This window comes from Eurosta solidaginis, chromosome 2 (genome assembly GCF_040869045.1).
Source record: "Eurosta solidaginis isolate ZX-2024a chromosome 2, ASM4086904v1, whole genome shotgun sequence".
In the NCBI taxonomy this organism is placed as follows: domain Eukaryota; kingdom Metazoa; phylum Arthropoda; class Insecta; order Diptera; family Tephritidae; genus Eurosta; species Eurosta solidaginis.
Genome location: NC_090320.1, coordinates 272,141,467 through 272,163,591, shown reverse-complemented (window position 1 = coordinate 272,163,591; position 22,125 = coordinate 272,141,467). Strand labels below are relative to the sequence as shown.

Sequence of the window (22,125 nt, the reverse complement as noted above, 5' to 3'; positions counted from 1 at the left end):
ATACACATGTTTAATTTGTTCCCAAAAAAATGTTAAAACAAACTATTTGCATTCACGTCATATTCAACCAAAGATTTTCCCTTGTACAGTACTAGTGAAGACTTTCGAAGAATGTTTTTCTCATTCCTACAAGAAAAAAACAAAAAAACAAGAAAAAAATTCGGCTAAACAGTGGTATTCTAAATATACAAAAAATTTTAACTCAAAAATCAGAACACTAAGATGAGAGGATTGTAATTTAGAATATATGAATCCAGATCGCTTCGGATCAGCATCTTATCGTTCTAGGCCGAATGCCACTGAGCTAGTCTATCCCCTGATATATGTTGGTAAATAATAACTTGGTAACATTAGTAATACATCATGAATTCAACTGTCAAGAATTTTTGGAGGATCTTCTGATTAAGTTTGTTATTATATATTAGAAGAGCATATTTTTTAATCCCGACTCTCAACGAGAAACCAATAAAGCAGATGAACATGTCAATGAATTTTAAGGGACGGAAACACATTTAAGACTATCACGATCACTTCCAAGTGTGACTGTAAAACTTTTCATCGAACCCGAAACCCATTTAAGTACCGCCAAAGGCAGAAAAGTACAACTAAATAACTGACGTGCATATGTATGTATGTACCTTATATGAATAATACATGTTTCTTTTATGTCCGGTTTTTCAATGAAAGTTTCAACTGCAGTTGAAATTGAGGTCAGTTAAAGTGGCCAAATTGAATTTTTTATTTTTATTCCATCCTAAAAGTAATGTTACTCGCACTGGGCCCGTATTACGTGTTACGATCAGTGATCATTTTGGTCGATATCGCGAGAACGCCTTCACATATACATCTAAGGGCCACTCGCTTTTACAACCCTCATTAATACCTTTAGTTTGATATCCATATCGTACAAACACATTCTAGAGTCACCCCTGGCCCACCCTAATGGCGATATCTCGAAAAGGCGTCCACCTATAGACCTAATGCCCACTCCCTCTTAAAATGATCAGTAACACCTTTCGTTTGATACCCATATCGTACAAACATTCTAGAGTCACCCCCGGCCCACCCTAATGGCGATATCTCGAAAAGGCGTCCACCTATAGACCTAATGTCCACTCCCTCTTAAAATGCTCAGTAACACCTTTCGTTTGATACCCATATCGTACAAACATTCTAGTCACCCCTGGCCCACCCTAATGGCAATATCTCGAAAAGGCGTCCACCTATAGACCTAATGCCCACTCCCTCTTAAAATGCTCAGTAACACCTTTCGTTTGATACCCATATCGTACAAAAATTCTAGAGTCACCCCTGGCCCACCCTAATGGCGATATCTCGAAAAGGCGTCCACCTATAGACCTAATGCCCACTCCCTCTTAAAATGCTCAGTAACACCTTTCGTTTGATACCCATATCGTACAAACATTCTAGAGTCACCCTTGGTCCACCTTTATGGCGATATCTCGAAAAGGCGTCCACCTATAGAACTAAGGATTACTCCCTTTTAAAATACTCATTACAACCTTTCATTTGATACCCATATCGTACAAACACATTCTAGTGTCACCCTGGCCCACCCTAATGGCGATATCTCGAAAAGGCGTCCACCTATAGACCTAATGCCCACTCCCTCTTAAAATGCTCAGTAACACCTTTCGTTTGATACCCATATCGTACAAACATTCTAGAGTCACCCCTGGCCCACCATAATGGCGATATCTCGAAAAGGCGTCCACCTATAGACCTAATGACCACTCCCTCTTAAAATGCTCAGTAACACTTTTCGTTTGATACCCATATAGTACAAACACATTCTAGAGTGACCCCTGGCCCACCCTAATGGCGATATCTCGAAAAGGCGTCCACCTATAGACCTCATGCCCACTCCCTCTTAAAATGCTCAGTAACACCTTTCGTTTGATAGCCATATCGTACAAACATTCTAGAGTCACCCTTGGTCCACCTTTATGGCGATATCTCGAAAAGGCGTCCACCAATAGAACTAAGGATTACTCCCTTTTAAAATACTCATTACCACCATTCATTTGATACCCATATCGTACAAACACATTCTAGAGTCACCCCTGGCCCACCCTAATGGCGATATTTCGAAAAGGCGTCCACCTATAGACCTAATGCCCACTCCCTCTTAAAATGCTCAGTAACACTTTTCGTTTGATACCCATATCGTACAAACATTCTAGAGTCACCCCTGGCCCACCCTAATGGCGATATCTCGAAAAGGCGTCCACCTATAGACCTAATGCCCACTCCCTCTTAAAATGCTCAGTAACACCTTTCATTTGATTCCCATATCGTACAAACACATTCTAGAGTCACCCCTGGTCCACCTTTATGGCGATATCTCGAAACGGCGTCCACCTATGGAACTAAGGATCACTCCTTTTCAAAATACTCATTAACACCTTTCATTTGATACCCATATCGTACAAACATATTCTAGAGTCACCCCTGGTCCACCTTTATGGCGATTTCTCGAAAAGGCGTTCACCTATAGAACTAAAGCCCATTCCCTTTTAAAATACTCATTACCACCTTTCATTTGATACCCATATCGTACAAACACATTCTAGAGTCACCCCTGGCCCACCTTAATGGCGATATCTCGAAAAGGCGTCCACCGATAGACCTAAGGCCCACTCCCTCTTAAAATGCTCAGTAACACCTTTCATTTGATACCCATATCGTACAAACAAATTCTAGAGTCAGCCCTGGTCCACCTTTATGGCGATATCCCTAAATGGCATCCATCCATAGAACTATGGCCTACTCTCTCTTAAAATACTCTTTAATACCTTCCGTTTGATACACATGTCATACAACCACATTCCAGGGTTACCCTAGGTTCATTTTTCTACATGGTGATTTTCCTTATTTTGTCTCCATAGCTCTCAACTGAGTATGTAATGTTCGGTTACACCCGAACTTAGCCTTCCTTACTTGTTTTTCTATTCCTATTTCTTCAAAGCGGGTAAAAATTTTACCATCTTCTGACCTTCGAAAATACATCTCTACCGTACGCCCGCTGCCAAAATCCGAATGCTCTTTTCCGTTTAAGTATTCATGGAAGTGTTCAACTAAGTACGAGTTGTGTTCAGAAAATAACGGGAATTTTCGTTTTTTGAAAAAGATATTTATTTATTCATCTGCATTAATGTTGTCGCCTTCAAAATAGTTCCCATTAGATATTATGCACTTGTGCCAGTGCTTCGACCAATCCTCGAAACACTTCTCAAACTCGATCTTTGGGATAGCCTTCAGCGCTTTAAGCGATGCGCTTTTAATTTCATCTATGCTTGTAAAACGACAGCCCTTCAAGGTTCTCTTTATTTTTGGAAATAGAAAAAAGTCACACAGAGCCATGTCTAGCGAATATGGAGGCTGTGGCATCGTTACAGTATTGTTTTTGCCTACAAATTCAAGAACAAGCAATGAAGTGTGATCAGGGTGCATTATTGTGGTGGAAAAGCCGCACTTGTCCACTTGATCCATTTTTTATAACAAACGAAAACCGCCGACCTCATAAAAACACGTCTAACCTAAGCAGCTGTCACTGACAAAGTAAAAAAATGAATTGGACACTCGAAACCATCGAAATTAAAAAATTCCCGTTATTCTCTGAACACACCTCGTATATACATAATATTCCAAAAATACATTTTACTAATTACATTTTTGCGTAAATCAATTTACTAGGCGAGTTTTTGACGTTGAACGATGAATTTTAAATTGGTTTAGGTTTCGTATGTTCATAGGTTTACGAAAGTGCCCGATTCCTTGATGTCCGTAATTTTCATAAAATTACCTATTTTCAGCCACACTAATAGATCAGCATGTTAATAAATTCATCATAAAATTAACAAGTAAGGAAGGCTAAGTTCGGGTGTAACCGAACATTACATACTCAGCTGAGAGCTTTGGAGACAAAATAAGGGAAAATCACCATGTAGGAAAATGAACCTAGGGTAACCCTGGAATGTGTTTGTATGACATGGGTATCAAATGTAAGGTGGTAATGATTATTTTAAAAGGGAGTGGTCCTTGGTTCTATAGGTTCGAGATATCGCCATAAAGAAAAACCAGGGGTGACTATAGAATGCGTTTGTAAGATATGGGTATCAAATGAAAGGTGTTAATGAGTATTAAAAGGGAATGGGCCTTAGTTGTATGTGTGAAGGCGTTTTCGAGATATCGACCAAAATGTGGACCAGGGTGACCCAGAACACCATCTGCCGGGTACCGCTAATCCGCTAATTTATTTATATATGTAATACCACGAACAGTATTCCTGCCAAGATTCCAAGGGCTTTTGATTTCGCCCTGCAGAACTTTTTCATTTTCTTCTATTTAATATGGTAGGTGTCACACATTTTACAAAGTTTTTTCTAAAGTTACATTTTGCGTCAATAAACCGATCCAATTACCATGTTTCATCCCTTTTTTCGTATTTGGTATAGAATTATGGCATTTTTTTTTTCATTTTTCGTAATTTTCGATATCGAAAAAGTGGACGTGGTCATAGTCGATTTTCGATTTTTTATACCAAGATAAAGTGAGTTCAGATAAGTACGTGAACTAAGTTTAGTAAAGATATATCGATTTTGCTCAAGTTATCGTGTTAACATCAGAGCGGAAGGACAGATGGTCGACTGTGTATAAAAACTGGGCGTGGCTTCAAACCGATTTCGACCATTTTCACAGAAAATAGTTATCGTCATAGAATCTATGCCACTACCAAATTTCACAAGGATTGGTGAATTTTTGTTCGACTTATGGCATTAAAAGTATTCTAGACAAATTAAATGAAAAATGGCGGAGCCACGCCTATTTTGAAATTTTCTTTTATTTTTGTATTTTGTTGCACCATATCATTACTGGAGTTGAATGCTGACATAATTTACTTATATACTGTAAGATTATTAAATTTTTTGTTAAAATTTGACTTTAAAATTTTTTTTTTTAAGTGGGCGTGTTCGTCATCCGATTTCGCTAATTTTTATTTAGGAGACATATAGTAATAGGAGTAACGTGCCTACCAAATTTCATCATGATATCTTCAACGACTGCCAAATTACAGCTTGCAAAACTTTTAAATTACCTTCTTTTAAAAGTGGGCGGTGCCACGCCCGTTGTCCAAAATTTTTCTAATTTTCTATTTTGCGTCACAAGGTCAACGCACCTACCAAGTTTCATCGTTTTATCCGTCTTTGGTAATGAATTATCGCATTTTTCGGTTTTTCGAAATTTTCGATATCGAAAAAGTAGGTGTGGTTATAGTCCGATATCGTTCATTTTAAATAGCGATCTGAGATGAGTGCCCAAGAACCTACATACCAAATTTCATCAAGATACTTCAAAATTTACTTAAGTTATCGTGCTAACGGATAGACGGACAGACAGACGGACAGACGGACGGACGGACATAGCTCAATAAAATTTTTTTTCGATACTGGTGATTTTGATATATGGAAGTCTATATCTATCTCCATTCCTTTATACCTGTACAACGAACCGTTATCCAATCAAAGTTAAAATACTCTGTGTGCAAAGCACGCTGAGTATAAAAAAAAATTTCTAAGGAATTATGCAGCTTAGTACTTATCGGGTATTTGCAAACTGATCGCTTCCTATTTGTACGACTAATATTTTTCGAAAACCGAAACCTCTTGCGCTCAATCGTTTCTTATCGCATGTATCATCCTACATCAGCCACAAACGACTCCCTTTTCGCTAAATTTTTATACATGGGCCAACATTTGAATGAGGGCCACAGGCGGTGTTTACAAAATATCAAAATCCGACTGTGCCTCCAATCAATTTAGCTTTGTCGAAATTATTACCAATTTGTCTAATAGTTTCATGTCTTTTTTGTGTAGACCATTAGCAAAAAACCAAACTCACATCAGCTTCGGTTATATGTGATTGTAGTCCTAAAACAATAATAGTATTCGATGGTATTTTGTTATTACAATGTTTATGTATGCTGTCATCACTATCATCGCTATCCTCGTAACGTCGACTGTATTTAATGCTATGACGGTTGTCTCTAAAAAAAAGGAAAATAAGAAAAAACGAACAATTCAATTAAAAAAGTTAGTCTTCATTCGGATGAAATCGACTAATGTATACCCAGTTGTGTATTTACATAAGATGAATTTCATATATATCAAAACCGATTTGCATTCAACCCGACCCCCTCAGATTTTGATGAAGTTTTGCATACAGGTACACTTTACCTATACAAACACAACCTAAATTTTAGAAACTGCATTTTTGAAAAATTGTGGGCGTGGCAAGGTGTCAAAGTTGTGAAAAATGTGTGAAAAATGACGGTAATAGGTACTTTTGAGCTGTGATAACTATGAAATGGCTCAACCGATTTCAAAGATCTTGGTACCATTGGGAAGGTATTCTAATCGGCTACCGAAATCGTGCACTGGGAAAATTTTGATTACACTGAAAAGCATTTTTTTTTTTTGTTTTTAAATGCTTGATCTTTTTTCCAAGTTTAGTTTTTAAAAAAACTTAAAAAATATGGTTTTTCATTTCAAAATTCTTACAGTATACGTCACCTTTCCAATGGTACCAAGATCTTTGAAATCGGTTGAGCCATTCCGTAGTTATCACAGCTAAAAAGTACCTATTACCGTAATTTTTCACAATTTTGACACCTTTCTACGCCCACAATTTTTCAAAAATGCAATTTCCAAAAACGAGGTGGTGTTTGTATAGGTAAAGTGTACCTCTATGAAAAATTTCATGAAAATCTGAGGGGGTGGGGTTCAAAATGTGCCTTTTTTATATGAAATTCATCATAATAGGCTACATACATCGCTCACTTTTAAATAGAAATCGATACCACTGCGCAATACCTTCGGGGAGTGTCTATATCGCTACAATAAATAGCGGTGGAGTTGTGACGTGCCACTCAATGTCTAATCGAAGAATGTGACCCATTTTAGCTCCTGCTCACCATCTTCTAGTTTCCTTCACGTAAGATGGACTTTTAATTACAATACTTTGTAGAACAGATAAACAACACTCCTTACCTTACAACATTCCATCTGTTCATTGCATATCCTTTGATTAGTTTCGTGGAGGCTGTGGTTCAAAACTCAAATATTGATTGCATATGGTTTTGAACCAAACCAAATATATTAGCAGCAAAATTCAATCGTGTTGAGTATTTATTTATTTTTAATGCACTAAAATCAAGGTAGTGAGTTCTTTTTTTCTATTAATGCATCCAACATTAAATGGTGCCGAAACCCGGGAATAACTGATTCTACAATCATCCCACATCAATTGCCAAACTTACCAGCTAAGTAAAGTAAAGTAATCACGTGGATTATCTAACCTCTTTATATCTATACACTTTATTAAAATTTCTAAAATGGCCACCGTCGATTCGATGATCGAGGACCAGCGAAAGACATACAAGCAACTACAAAGGTTCCAAAAAAACTTTGACGAAAAACCCGCTGCATCAAAAACTGCAGGTCTTATACAAGGCTTACAGAAACTGAATTGCTGTTCTGTACTTTTAAGCAAGGCCACGACGACATCTGCGCGGAAGTACGAGCAAACTCTATTGCTGATGCCGACGTTCCTTACCTAAAAGATGAGACCTTTTACGACTGCTATGATCTTTTTATCAATTTCAAAACAAAACTGTTAGACTTACAATTGGAACTTGCTTTGCCTACGACACCTGGTACAAAAATTCGTCGCCAGTAATTCACGCAACGATACCATTTCAGCTGCCGCTCGCTTGCCTAAAATCGATATTCCTACGTTCTCAGGGGACTACTTGGAGTGGTTTCCGTTCCGCGACATGTTTCTGTCGCTCGTACACAACAATACCAACCTAACGCAGGTGCAAAAATATTTTTATTTAAAGGGTTCGTGTACCGGAACTCCCAAAAAAATGGTTGAGGAGTATCCAGCTACAAATACCAGTTATGAACCAGCTTATGCTGCACTCGTGAATCGGTATCATAACAAACGCAAACTCGTTGACCAAATTCTAAGAAAATTGGTTAATGCTGAAAACACAGACGGACGTCTTCGTACTATACAACAATTGCTAGACATAACACGCAATTGCTTGGCGCTTTTAAGAAGATTAGAGGTGGACACCTCGAACTGGGATCCAATTCTTATGTTTTTGTTAACCCAAAAAATTGACAAGCAAACTTGAAAGGAATGGGAGCAATCACTTCACGGCAGCACTGACATCCCACAAGTGAAAGAATTTCTTAAATTTTTAGATTCCACTTACAAGGCATTAGAGTTTGTTGAAGAAGGGCTTCCTATTGCGAAACTGGCAAAACCTTCTGTCAGTTCCTATAAAGATTTACGGCGTGGTGCATACGCAAAATCGGTACTTACAGCAACAACTGCCACCGCCAATAACAGCTGTTCCTGCTGTCAACAGAACCATTTTCTATATAAATGTTTTAAATTCGCTGCATTGCCAGCAGTGGATAAACAGGAGTTCGTTAAACAAAACAAACTGTGCATGAACTGTTTAGGTAAGGGTAACACCTACAGTAACTGTACAACAACATCACGATGCAAAGTCTGTGGAAGCATGCATCATACATTACTTCACAGCGATTCCTCAATTGGAAACTCAACTTACAACTCTCACCAATCTGGCGTATCTAACACCTCTAAAGCTGCGACCGTGCAGTCAACCAACGTTCACACTTTGTCCACTAATATTAGTACACAAGTACTCCTAGCTACCGTTCGCGTAATAGTCGAAACGCCCAGTAGGAAATTTTGTTTCAAGGCTCTTGTAGATCAAGGAACTCAAGCGTCTTTTATATCTGAGGATGCAGCTCAATTGTTAAGATTAAATACACGTAACGTTACTGCAAATATTTCGGGTATTGGAGGTTCTCAATTTTTTACAACAAGAAGGGCTGCTCACATAAGTTTGCGGTCAGCTTACAACAAGCACTTTAATCTAGAATGCCAATTTCTTTTACTGCCAAGGGTTACAACATACTCTCCTACTGCAACCGATCCCAATTACCTGAAGGATTTACCAAACATATTCCTTGCAGATTCAATTCTCCATCTAAAATCGATTTTATTTTGGGTGCTGAGCTTTATTGTAACATTTTGCTCTCGGGAATGATAAAATGTGAAAATGGTTTACTACTGCAAGAAACCTACTTTGGGTGGATGAATTCAGGTCCAGTAAAAACCAATTTTATTGAGTGCAATCTTTCTGCAAATTTTATAAATTATTATTATTAATGGACTGTATTGAGTTTATGGGGTTTTTGATTTAATGTATTCCATTTATTGAGTTGGGTAGTTTTAGTGTTATTGGTGTATTTAAGTCATGGGAGGATGCATAGCATCAGTACACCTTTATTTATTTATTTGTGTTTATTTTAAGGGGTTCAGTTTATTAAGTTGGGTAGTTTTAGTGTTATTGGTGTGTTTAAGTCATGGGAGGATGCATAGCATCAGTACACCTTTTATTTATTTAATTTGGGGGCGAGCACTGGGGGCTCTGAGGCTTCGCTCTACTGAGCCACCTCATCCTCTATTTGAAGAACCCTTTAAAATGTGATATGGAGGCGAGCACGGAACGGCTCTGAGGTATTGGCACCCCATTTTCTACAAGAAAAACCTCTATTTATTTAATTTGGGGCGAGCGTTGGGCACTCTGAGGTTTCGCTCTAATGAGCCACCTCATCTTCTATTTGAAGAACCCCTTCAAAGTGTGATATGGAGGCGAGCACTGGGCTCTGATGTATTAGCACACCATCCGAAGAACCTCGATTTTAATTAAAAAACTCAAACTATGTCTTTAGAATATTTCACTAACCAGTTGAGAATTACAAGCACACTCAATGGCTACTGAAACAAACGAACGAAAAATGTTCATAGTTTAAGTCGCTTAAACAATAGTCAATCGATTCCATCGATAACCAACTGCGTCTATTTTGGGAACAAGAAGATATGGTGGATCTTCCGCTAATTTCTACTGAGGAAGCTGCAGTAGAGAAACATTTTTTGGAAACTCACTCTCGTGACGACACTGGTCGAGATCAGGTCCACTTACCATTCAAACGTCTTATTTTGCAAAATGAGTTACCAACGATCAGTCAGACCAATTTTAACGCCTTTCGAAGACTGAATCAGCTCGGAAAACGATTCAGATCTCAACCTGAGTTTTCGAGGCTTTATAGAGACTTTATGGAGGAGTACGTTCGTTTAGGTCACATGAAGGAAATCGGAAACTATCCGCAAGATCTTCCAGCTAACTCATATTTCCTATGTCATCACGGTGTCTTGAGAGACAGCAGCAGTACTACTCAGTTAAGAGTAGTATTCGATGGCGGAAATCATCATCAAAACCAAAACTCCCTTAACCTGGAACTCGCTGCAAGAACTGCTTTACAGAATAGTTTGCCGCTTATATTGTCTCGATGGAGACTACATCGCATAGCTTTTACCGCTGACGTAGAAAAAATGTTTCGACAGATCAATATCTCTGAAGAACACCAGCTGTTCCAATGTATACTCTGGAGAGACGCTCCTACAAAACCAATAAAAATATACAAACTCTGCACAGTTACTTATGGTACTACTTCAGCGCCTTTCTTGGCCATACGTGTGCTACATCAGCTAGCAAATGATGAGCGGAGCTCATATCCTCTTTCAAGTAAGATCCTCTTAACTGACAGCTACGTCGATGATATACTTTCAGGTGGAGACTCTATTCAAGAGGTAACCGAATTATATCAACAGCTGACGATGCTTACCAAACGTGGTGGTTTCAATTTAAGGAAGTGGAACTCTAACTCGGCAGAGTTGCTGGAATCTATTCCACTAGACCACATTGATAAGCATCACTCATTCGAGGTAACTTCCGAAAATTTTGTTAAAGCGCTTGGACTTCATTGGGAAACAAAAGATGATAATTTCTACTTCAAAATTAACTTTGAATTTTCTGCCACCGTAACTAAAAGCAGCCTTCTTTCTGAAGCGACCAAGCTCTTTGATCCACTTGGTTGGCTAGCACCTACCACTATCATTGCAAAAATTATATTTCAAAAATTATGGTTAGAAGGACTGGATTGGCAAGATCCGCTTCCACCTCAAATTCATTCAGAATGGGTTCGGTATCGTCACTCATTGAAAGAGCTAGAGCAAATCAAGATTTCAAGATGGATTGGCTGCAAACAAACAAGTACAGTTGATTTACACGGGTTTTGCGACGCCTCTCAAGCCGCTTACGGGGCTGTAGTGTATGCAGTAGTATGTACAGATGGCATTCTCTCATCAACATTAATACAATCGAAAACAAAGGTAGCGCCGCTTAAAGCCGTATCCGTAAAACTAATGGCCACAGAAAAAACTTACTTCACGTCAAATCTTAGAACTACTTATTACTGCACCACTGTTCTGAGTTGGATTCGAAGCCATTCGAATCGGTGGGCAGTATATGTCGCGAATAGGGTTGCTGAGATTCAACGGCAATCCAGCACATCTCAATGGAAATACGTTTCAACTAGCGAAAATCCCGCCGACTGTTTAACACGAGGTCTAACACCTTCAAAACTTCGTACACATGTGCTGTGGTGGAATGGACCACCATGGATAGCAACTCCATCTCGCTGGCCGACACAAAATTTGAATTTACATACTGAGCTTGAAGAACGAAAGACTAAGGTCAACTTTCACAACACTGCTGTAACCTCAGATAAGCATGAATATTTTTCTTTAATTACTAAATACTCTACTCTTTCGAAGCTTCTTCGCATTACAGGTTACATTCTTTGGTTTTATAATACGCTTAAATCAGCTGTGAACAAACGCAAACAGCAAATGCAAGAGAATGTAAGCCACGAAACAGGTTTTTTAAAATCGGACGAGTTAAAGCGAGCACTTATCACAATCGTTAAAGTAGTCCAACGTGTCGACTTTGCAATTGAAATCGACTGTTTATCAAAGAAGAACACGTTAGGCAAAAACAATCGCCTCCTACAACTTTCTCCATTTCTCGACGACAACAATATACTTCGAACGGAGGCCGACTGTCTAAGGCCAAAATAGCCTACGACAGTAAACATCCAATAGTGCTAACTAAGCAAAATCCAATATCGTTACTCATATTTAGAGATTCTCACAATCAAACACTTCACGGTGGAGTGCAACAAATGATGGCATACGTTATGCGTCGATTTTGGATCTTATCTGCCAGAAGCCTGGCTAGATCAGTACTTCGACACTGCCTTGTGTGTTTCAAATATGTTGCGAAAATGCATGAACAAAAGATGGGTGATCTACCAGCAGTGAGACTTCAACCTACCAGACCATTCAAACATAGTGGACTAGACTATGCTGGGCCCGTTTTAATAAGAAATTCTACATCACGTAAAACGCCAGCTGTTAAGTCTTATATCTGCATTTTCGTCTGCATGTGCACGAAAGCTATTCACCTTGAAGTAGTATCCAGCTTAACTACCGAGGCCTTCATGGCAGCTTACCGAAGATTTATTTCAAGAAGAGGACGTTGCACAGACTTGTATTCTGATTGCGGCTCAACGTTCATTGGAGCCGAAACAGAACTTGAAATTTGCTTCGAAATTCAAAAATTAGAGTTACCCGAGTATTTGGCAGCTGGACTGGCTAACGAAGGAACCACCTGGCATTTTATTCCGCCCGGCTCACCTAACTTCGGTGGTTTATGGGAAGCGGGTGTAAAATCTGTAAAGCATTATCTGCGACGTGTTATGCGTGATCAAAGACTTACATTTGAAGAATTAACCACGCTTTTAGCTCAAATTGAGAGCTGCTTGAACTCACGATCACTGTGTCCTTTATCCGGCCAACTTGTGGCCAACTACCTGTGTATCTGAATATGATCTACTAGCTTACGAGGAAAATTCTTTAAGCCGCTGGAAGTTAGTTGAACGACTTAAACAGCATTTTTGGAAGAGATGGAGCAGTGAGTACATTCACACCCTACAAACACGTTCTAAATGGCCTCATACTAATCGAAACCTAGAAGTTGGCGACATTGTTTTACTGCAGCACGAACGAAGTGCACCAGGGTACTGGCCCTTAGCGAGAGTACATCAAACCCATCCTGGGACAGATGGACTGGTAAGGATGGTTACACTTTTACTCAACGGTAAACTGCTGAAACGTCCGATATCCAAGGTGTGTCTGCTACCAATAATGGAGTTTACCAACAAGGACCAGGAACAACCTGAACCACAAGATAACACCTAAGCAATTCAAGAACAGTCGTTCTTAGTGGGGGAGAATGTTTGGTTTTCATCAACTTACTTAATTTGTTTTATCCACATTGTACTTATCTCACCTGGTACTTTACTAACCCTACTCCTAAAATTTATCGATTAACCTTAATATCAAGTATTCATCAGCTCTACTTGTTAACAATCACTACTTTGAACCAAACCAAATATATTAGCAGCAAAATTCAATCGTGTTGAGTATTTATTTATTTTTAATGCACTAAAATCAAGGTAGTGAGTTCTTTTTTCTATTAATGTATCCAACACATTTCACTTTGTATGTTCCTGTAATTTATCTGTAATCCGTAACTATATCTAGTCTGATTAATTGTTAAGTGAGAATTCACGGGATTCAAGGGGTTGATAAGCGCAATACAAAGCTTTATAGCTTCAAAGCTTCCACAACCCAATTGTCAACTTCAGCTACGGGAGGGGAATCCGGTTACAAATATGTATGTATCATACGCATATTTAGCAGGCGAGGCTCTGGCGACCCCAACTTCCTCATGGAACTAGGGAGTGGGGAGGGGGCGTTATGGGTTAGAAGGTTTAATTGGGTCATATTAATCGTTCCCGAGATGGTCGAGGTAGTACCTTAATTGTGCTTTGTTACCGGAAGGTACCGGTTCTATACCCGGCAAAGGATCATCAACATCCCAAAACCCTCGGCGAGTGTCTTTATCGTTAATACAACAACAACAGAGAGAATTCACCAGTCCTAGCTGGTGCAGTTCGTAGTTTGCATAAAACACGCAGGGCCGGTCACTTAAAGATAGATTACTATTATTGTTGTTGTTGTTGTTGTAGCGATTAGGTTACTCCCCGAAGGCTTTGGGGAGTATTATCGATGTGATGGTCCTTTGTCGGATACAGATCCGATACGCTCCGGTAACACAACACCATTAAGGTGCTGGCCCGACCATCTCGGGAACGATTTATATGGCCACATTGGACCTTCAGGCCATCCCTCCCTCCCCACCCCCAAGTTCCATGAGGAGCCTGGTGTCGCCAGAGCCTCGTCTGTTAGTGAAACGGGATTCGCCGCTCGAAGGTGAGGTTGACAATTGGGTTGGAGAAGCTATATATTGCGCTACACAACCCCTTGAATCCCCCATAGATTACTATTCTTTCTTAAGGCTTCTTGGACCTAATGTTCTTGGGTATAGTACAGCAAACTTGAAGTATATTCTGAGAGCTAATATTAATATAAGAAATATTTTCATGAAAAATGTAAAAAAAACGCACGTAGTGCTTTGATAAAAAAAAGCATTAAATTTAATACGGTTTCACAAAAGGCCATATTCTTTTCTTTCCCTTTCGCTGATCCTTCGTTTAGTATGGGAGTTTTCAAAATGAGCTGTCTATACATAGAACACCTGGCTTTTTTACATAATGATTTAAATATTATTTTAAATTTTTTTGGAAATTTTAGGGGTATTCTCTCTGTCTAAAATCCATAAAAAAACGTAGAAAGTTTTTCATTTTACTGCCAAAAGTTGTCTACACAACAGTAAAACACATTTGTGAAAATTTTCAACGGTTTCTGCATTTTATATACTCAACCCAATGTATATTTTAATAGTATATTTTACTTTTGACAAACTGGTTGAAAACTGAAATTAAAAAAAAAAAAGAAGAATTTTGAAGGATATCAACAAAAAAAATTTCAATTTGGTAATATTATTGCTTCCGATATGGTTGGGTTTGTACCTTAATGTTGTTGCTTTTGTATTGTTACCGGAACGTACCGGGTTTATATCCGGCAAAGGAGCATCAACATCGATAACCCTCCCCAAAGCATTCAGGGAGTGTCTTTATCGCTACACAAACTCCTGGCAGAGTGGCATGTTGTGTTTTTTACTCAGAGTTTGCTTTATATGACTACCTGGTCCCACACTTGCTCTTCGGTGGGGCTCTTAGATCCAGAATAGAGGTGGTAAGTTGTAAGATCGCGGGTTTCAATCGAGCTCAAGGCCTAACAATAATTATTTTATCATTATTATTGTTATGATAAATTTTTTCTTGATTGAAAAAATGGATATTTGGCAGTTGTCTAATTTTTTTCTTTCTTCTATTCTAATTTAAAAAATGTTTTCAATAAAGAAGATATATCATAACAATAATAATGATGAAATAATTATTGTTAGGATCGATTCAAACCCGCGATCTTACAAATCAGTAGGCCGATATCACAACAAAAATTGTTAATACATCCCAGAGCACGGGGAAAAAGTGTCCATAAAATATGACACTATGGCATCATTGCCCATGGGACAAGTCCAATTTTCACAGCTATTCTGCAACAGATGTCGCAGTGCTGTGAATATCAGTTGGCAAGAATCAGAATAGAAGTAGAAATAATGAAGATAAACAAACAACCGCTGTGATAGCTGAATGGTTATAGCAGCGGCGCCTAAACGTTGCCGATGAAGGAATTTAACAGTTCCCGAAATGGATCTATACAACGAGCTTTGGCAGTTGTCTAAATTTTTCCTTTCTTCTATTCTAATTTAAAATTTTTTTAATCAAGAAAAAAATTATCATAACAATAATAATGATAAAATAATTATTGTTAGGCCTTGAGCTCGATTCAAAACCGCGATCTTACAAATCAGTAGGCCGATATCACAACAAAAATTGGTGGTAAGTTGTCGTAAGGGCGGTCAAAGGGCGAACGAGCCGATGCATTAGTATTCCAATAGTTCCAAAGAAATGGAAGTGGAAGGGTATGAGGTATAATGCGCTGATCCGGACTCAGAGTATATTGCTGTCATTAAACGCTTCTCAGTGAATTGACAGTCGGCTGCTGTTCTAGACAATCTCCACAGAGGTATATCGCGCCTTGTAGTTATTTGTTGTTATTCGGAATTTAAGATACGACATAAAATGTTCGTTTGTATTTACCACTACATACATACCTTCTCTCACGTTCACGATCATAATCACGTTCACGTTCACGTTCTCTTTCACGTTCATAGTCGCGTCCTTTATCCCTAGCTCGTTCATTCCAAAAACGCTCACGTTCATCAGCAAAATCATCATCGCCACGTCCGCCACGATGACCACGATTATTATAGATTTTGTCATCTTGGTAATCATCATAGATTATGTCCCGATATAAATCCTTTTCTACGCTTCCACCACGTCGATGTGGACCTATGCGATCTCTTGATCTAGAACGTGTATTATGATTGCGAAAATTTTGTTCGCGACCGCGTTCACTAAAAAGAAGTAGATATTTAAATTAATAGTGTAAGTAAAAGAAAGCACATGTATTCTGCTTTTAAAACTACCAAAAAATCGTAAAAAAACCATTTTGGATATGATATAATAAATGTAAATTATGTGTATTAACAATCATGTATACTCACCGTGATCTTGAGCGTGAACGCGATCGACTGTAACGACGATAATCTCGCCGGGAGCCCCCACCCATTACGCTACTAATGTTGCCGCCACCATTGCGATATCGGCGACCACCTGGGGATCGTGAACCTAATATTAACAAAAAGTGCAAATGCAGCAAAAAAAAATTTTAAAAAGTTGTAAAAACGAATATATAAAAACTATAATATATGTACATGTAAAAAACTCACTCCTATCCATTATCTTATGGTATAGAAATTTTTCACGCGCACAATTACAGCCAACGAAGTGTGATTGCCTTGCACTTGCAGCAGCACAACTTGAATGGGTCAAATAGAAGAAATGCGTGCAACTTCGGTCCTTTATTTTATTTACTCTATTATACTTTTAGTATTATTTTTTCACCGTATATTGAGTATTTAAAGATTAATAATGCAAACAATTTAGCACTATAAAAATTACAATTCTGCAGCTAGATCGATTTTTCACTTTGACCATAGTGTACCTATACCAAGTGTGTTCACTAAGCGATAAACGTCAAAAATACAAACAGCCTCGCTCACCTGATGGAAATCTCAGGTCTAGAGTCGCATTTTTGGTCTCAACGACAACATTTTTGACTACCAATCGTATCGACTTTTTCAATTTTTCAATCATTCGGCGCACTCGGTAATGGTATCCATTTTGAATTCGCTGTCATTCCGAATCCAGCGAGTGCCTGTCAGAATGCTTGACAGATAAGTCAACACACTTGTACTTGTACACTATGACTTTGACAATTTCCTACCAACGAGCGACGAGTAGTTATGGGAATGCCAGAGTGGTTCGCTATTGTTGCACAAGGTAGCGGCGCTGTAGGAAATGCCAACAGCCCTGAAGAAAATGTGCGAAGTAATGGCCTCGTCTGAAAGGATTTTATTATGTTCATGAAGACCGTGTCACAAAGACATTTTTCAAATAGATGTGTTTAAGTCAAGCTTATGAATTCTAGTAACGTCGCCAGAATCAACCAAGATGTTGTATATATAAATATGAAGGAACTTCAGAATTGGCAACTGAAGTTTATTCCACCTTGCCCATTCACATACAAAAATTTGCGGTAATTGTGCATTTTAAGGGCCCCACCCTAAAATTGGGCCTTTTATTGAGTGAGGTATCAAAAGACGCGTATTCACGTCTAGATCAAGAATCCGAAAGCGGAAGTTAACTTTTTTTATCCGTTTAAAAGTTATGCGCGAAAAACGGGTTCGTTTTGTACATATTGTTCCCGCACATTTACAATCTTTAAGCGCACAAATTACATCCTGTTTTCTTTTTCGATAGATTAATACAATTTGATATTCACGAATTAGTGAAAAAAAATTGTCTAATTTCTCTAATTAATATGCAATTAGGTAATAAAAATACAGAAAATACACTCTAATCACTTGATTCGTTGTTGAAGAAAAACACCTGATGGTGAAGAGTGCTGCCAGATGAGCAATAATAGAAATTACCTGAACAAGAAATTACTCTTGCTTTTCTCAAGTCATCTGCGTAAAACACCCTTAGCCGATCAAACACCGGCTGCGCCATGCACAGTAATTCTGCGTAGAACACCTTTCTGCATAGGCGGCCTTCGGCCGAGCTTATAAAAAATAACCCTGGGCTACGCCATGCCAAGTCCGGGTGTGTGGTATAACGGTGGCTACCGTCATGGCGATGTCCTTATACGCAGAAGGGTGTACTACGCAGAAGGACATCACCGTGGCGGTAGCCATGGTTATATCACACACCCGGCCTTGGCATGGCGTAGCCCAGTTATTTTTTATAAGCGCGGCCGAAGGCCGATTATGCAGAAAGGTGTTCTACGCAGAATTACTGTGCATGGCGCAGCCGGTGTTGGATCGGCTAAGGGTGTTCTCCGCAGAATTACTGTGCATGTTTAGTTAAACCTTTTTTGAAAAAAAAAATTAAGTATTTTGTCACTAACACGTTTTTTCGACTAATTATTCGATTTATGACAAGTTAGCAATCAATATCCCATAAAAACATAATTTTATTATAAAAATTTCTTCTAAATATAGATGTTTTATATATCAAACAAAACCTTGTTTTATTACCTGCTGGGCTGGCAACACTGTTCATTTTCATATGTTTTCATTTGGACAGAAATTTTTCACAATATTTGTGTTGATATTTTATAAGTAAATTAGTGAAATTGAACATAATTTTTTCATTAATTCGTGCAAGTTAGATTATGTTAATATACCAAGTATAAAAAGTAAAGTGATGTGTGCGCTTAAAAGATTGCAAACATGCGGGAACAATATGTATCACACAAACCTGTTTTTCGCCGATAACTTTTGAACGGGTGAAAAAACTTAAATTCAGGTCTTTTGATACCTCACTCGAAAATCTTGGCCCAACTTTAAGTTGGGGCCCCTAAACTGCACTACTACCAAATTTGCGAAGCACTGTTATACAAATTTTCGCTATATAACAAAAATACTTGCTAACATATTTTGTGCCGTATTCATTTGTTATATTGCTATTTTCAATTTCGAAAAATGTTAGAAAAGTTACCATCTAGTGGGAAAAATAATTTCACTTGCAAAGTGTGCCAGCACTAAGCAAATGTCAAATTCTTCTTCTTATGCTTTGCTTACTACAAAATTTGAGAACTGACCACTTTTCCATATCAGAGATGAACAAACAATATAGTTGAAAAATTGTGCTGAAAGTTCCATTCATTGTGGATAAGACTACCCAGCAAAAATTGTTGGATTACGTGTTCCATTTTCTTCATGTTGAAGTACTCTAACAATACTCCTTTGCAATGCGTTTGCGGACCACCATCAGCCGATCATTACTCGTTTTTTAACGACCGTGATCACGACATGATGACGATCGAACAGAGTTGCCAAAAGTAAAATATTGCATACAAATAACTGATAATAAAATTTTACTATGACAACTCTGATAAAATGCAACCGCGCACTGGTTTTATGTATACATACTATAGTATAGAGAAATATTAGTTTCTTTATTCACGCAAATGCTAAATAACATAAGAATATTCGTAGTATAAAATATAAAAGTTGTTTTGCCCCTCTTCATTTACTTTCATTTTAAGTTAAAGTATTCACTCCGATAATTCTTTCCGACACAATTCCTCTTTAGTACTTTGGCATATGATCCTCTGAGGGTGCTCCATGTAGTACTACAGTGAAAGTACTTTGGAAATACTCTCACGTATGTACTCTATGGAATACTCACAAACAAAGCGAAGGTGGGATCACCTACTCCTCTCCTAGGACATCGCAATGTTAATTGGAGCACATTTTTTGTATGAATACAGAAGAGATTTGGAACACTCCTATACTCCCAAAGGAGTATTCCTTACATTATTTATGGAGTACTCGCGTTTTTTGTAGGGAAGTGTGATATCTTAAAGCCCCGTCACATAAACAGTTTTTCATACAGATGCGTTCAGCGCTGTCTTATGAATGATGAGTTGAATGTACGTACTTGTATAGAGAACGCCATATTGAGTAACACTGGCACCATCTGACATCAAAAAGTGGCCGACTTCCAACTTTTGATGCAAGCAAAGTGTAAGAAAAAGAATTCAACATTTTCTTTGGCTAAATGCTTTCACACTTTGCAAGTGAAATTATTTTTCACATTTGTTGGTACTTTTCTAATATTTTTAACGGTTAAAACTGGAATTTAACATATGAATAGGACACAAGATATGTTAGCAAGTATATTTATTGTATAGTCAAAAGGGCCCATTACTGGTACTTAGCATAGACTTGACTTGACTTGAGAACTGTCACTTACATTTCTCTTAAATGAACATTGCATGTTACTGATTACTCAAAAATTAGCAACACTTAACTTGACTTAGAAGTCTCTTGAATTTTGATTTTCTATGTAAGTTCTAAGTGACGTTTACATTTTGAGGTGCCATTTCTTTGTTTCCATTTCATTTTGACATTTTGTCATACAAATAAATGTAAATTTATTGATTATGATGTCAGATTGTATGCGCTAAGTGGAGTATAATCGTGGCTAAGTTGCCAAGTCAAGTCAAGTCTATGCTAAGCATTGTGAATGATAACTAAGTGTGGTATCTTCTGCATAGACGTCAAAATTCTAAAGTGATTGGATCACCTGATTTGTATTTGACTATCGCTGTCTCATTCTGTATCTCTTTCTGTCACCCGCTGAAGGTAGGCGCCACAATATTGAACACCCTGTCAAAGCGCTAAAAAGTAGCCATATTGAACATCCTGTCAGGCATTTGACAGATAAGATATCACACTTAGTTATCATTCACAATGGTTGACACTTTATGCGAACCAAAATTGGAACAAAAAGACAAAAATATGTACCTTTTATTGTAAACTGATGTAATGTGAAATTCTAATTTTCTGAGATGTTATGATATATATTATTAACTGGCTTACGATAATATGTTCAGTCTCGTATTACACTCATTGAGATGAAACTAGCTGAAATAGATGTCTATGCATCTTTGTTTTATAAATTTTGCTAATTGAAAGTGCTTTGATTTTTAAATGTAAGATGAATCAACCCGAAATAAATCTGTATATGTAACACCATAAAAACATGATTTATTTACTATATTATACTACACCGATGTATTCAGAAATACTCCGTATGAATTTATTCTGAAAGTTGTATTTGGCTGCATAATATTTGTATAGTAAAGTGTATCAATTTTTAATGAAAAATACAGAGGAAAAATATAGCAAAGTCTTCAAACTATTATAAAAATATTCTTTAGTATAAAATTAGCCACCAACTTCAGTGCCCTAGAGATTAGCCAGAGAATTCAACCATATACAAACCAAAGCTTGAATTGCATTCTCCCAAAAAACTTAAATTTTGAGTTAATCTGTTTACAATAAGACGAGTGATATATGTTTCTATAATTCTTTTATTTTTCCATCAAAAACACAAATTTTATACAACTGTTAACGGCTAAAGCCTAGAAGTATTAACTTATGAATAACACATGCATTAGTTTCATGTCCAAATCAGTTTTAGCAAGCGTAAAATATGCTATTGTTTCGTTGTTTAGGCACACGTCCCACCATATTTCTATACCCTCCTGTGTTTGCGATTCTTTTAAATTTTTATCGTATTCTGTTTCTAGGCACACAAGTGGACCAAAAACTTTCTCGTATTGATAACCATCTTCATAACGCAATAGCACTTGTTATGGTTCAGTATCTATACCTGGCTTCTCTAAATCCTGAAATGTTGCATCAATATTTTCCTTCCATAATTCCTCTAATTTTTTTATTTATGCTGCTGATATTTGTCGTGCACGCCACTGCTCTTGCTCGGTAGGCACCTTAACCAAACACGGCAAAAACGAACGGTCAGTTATAAGTGGCTTCCATTGTTCTTGATCCCAATTCATATTTTTCAA

The 22,125-nt window shown here is 37.8% G+C and overlaps 1 protein-coding gene across 2 annotated transcripts in view; it reads right to left on the bottom strand.

The window, feature by feature from the left end:
* Window positions 1–17,178, bottom strand: part of LOC137240993 (RNA-binding protein 5-A-like) — a 50,078-nt gene extending 32,900 nt beyond the window's left edge. The window contains exons 1-4 of one of the 2 annotated variants that reach the window (XM_067768095.1): window positions 16,895–17,178; window positions 16,685–16,808; window positions 16,232–16,534; window positions 5,923–6,067 (exon numbers count right to left, since the gene is read on the bottom strand). In XM_067768095.1, coding sequence (XP_067624196.1) covers window positions 5,923–6,067; window positions 16,232–16,534; window positions 16,685–16,808; window positions 16,895–16,919 — 597 coding nt within the window. In that variant the 5' untranslated portion in view covers window positions 16,920–17,178. The remainder of the gene's footprint in view (window positions 1–5,922; window positions 6,068–16,231; window positions 16,535–16,684; window positions 16,809–16,894) is intronic. The other variant, XM_067768096.1, reaches the window with a different exon arrangement.
* Between the last annotated feature and the right edge of the window lie 4,947 nt (window positions 17,179–22,125).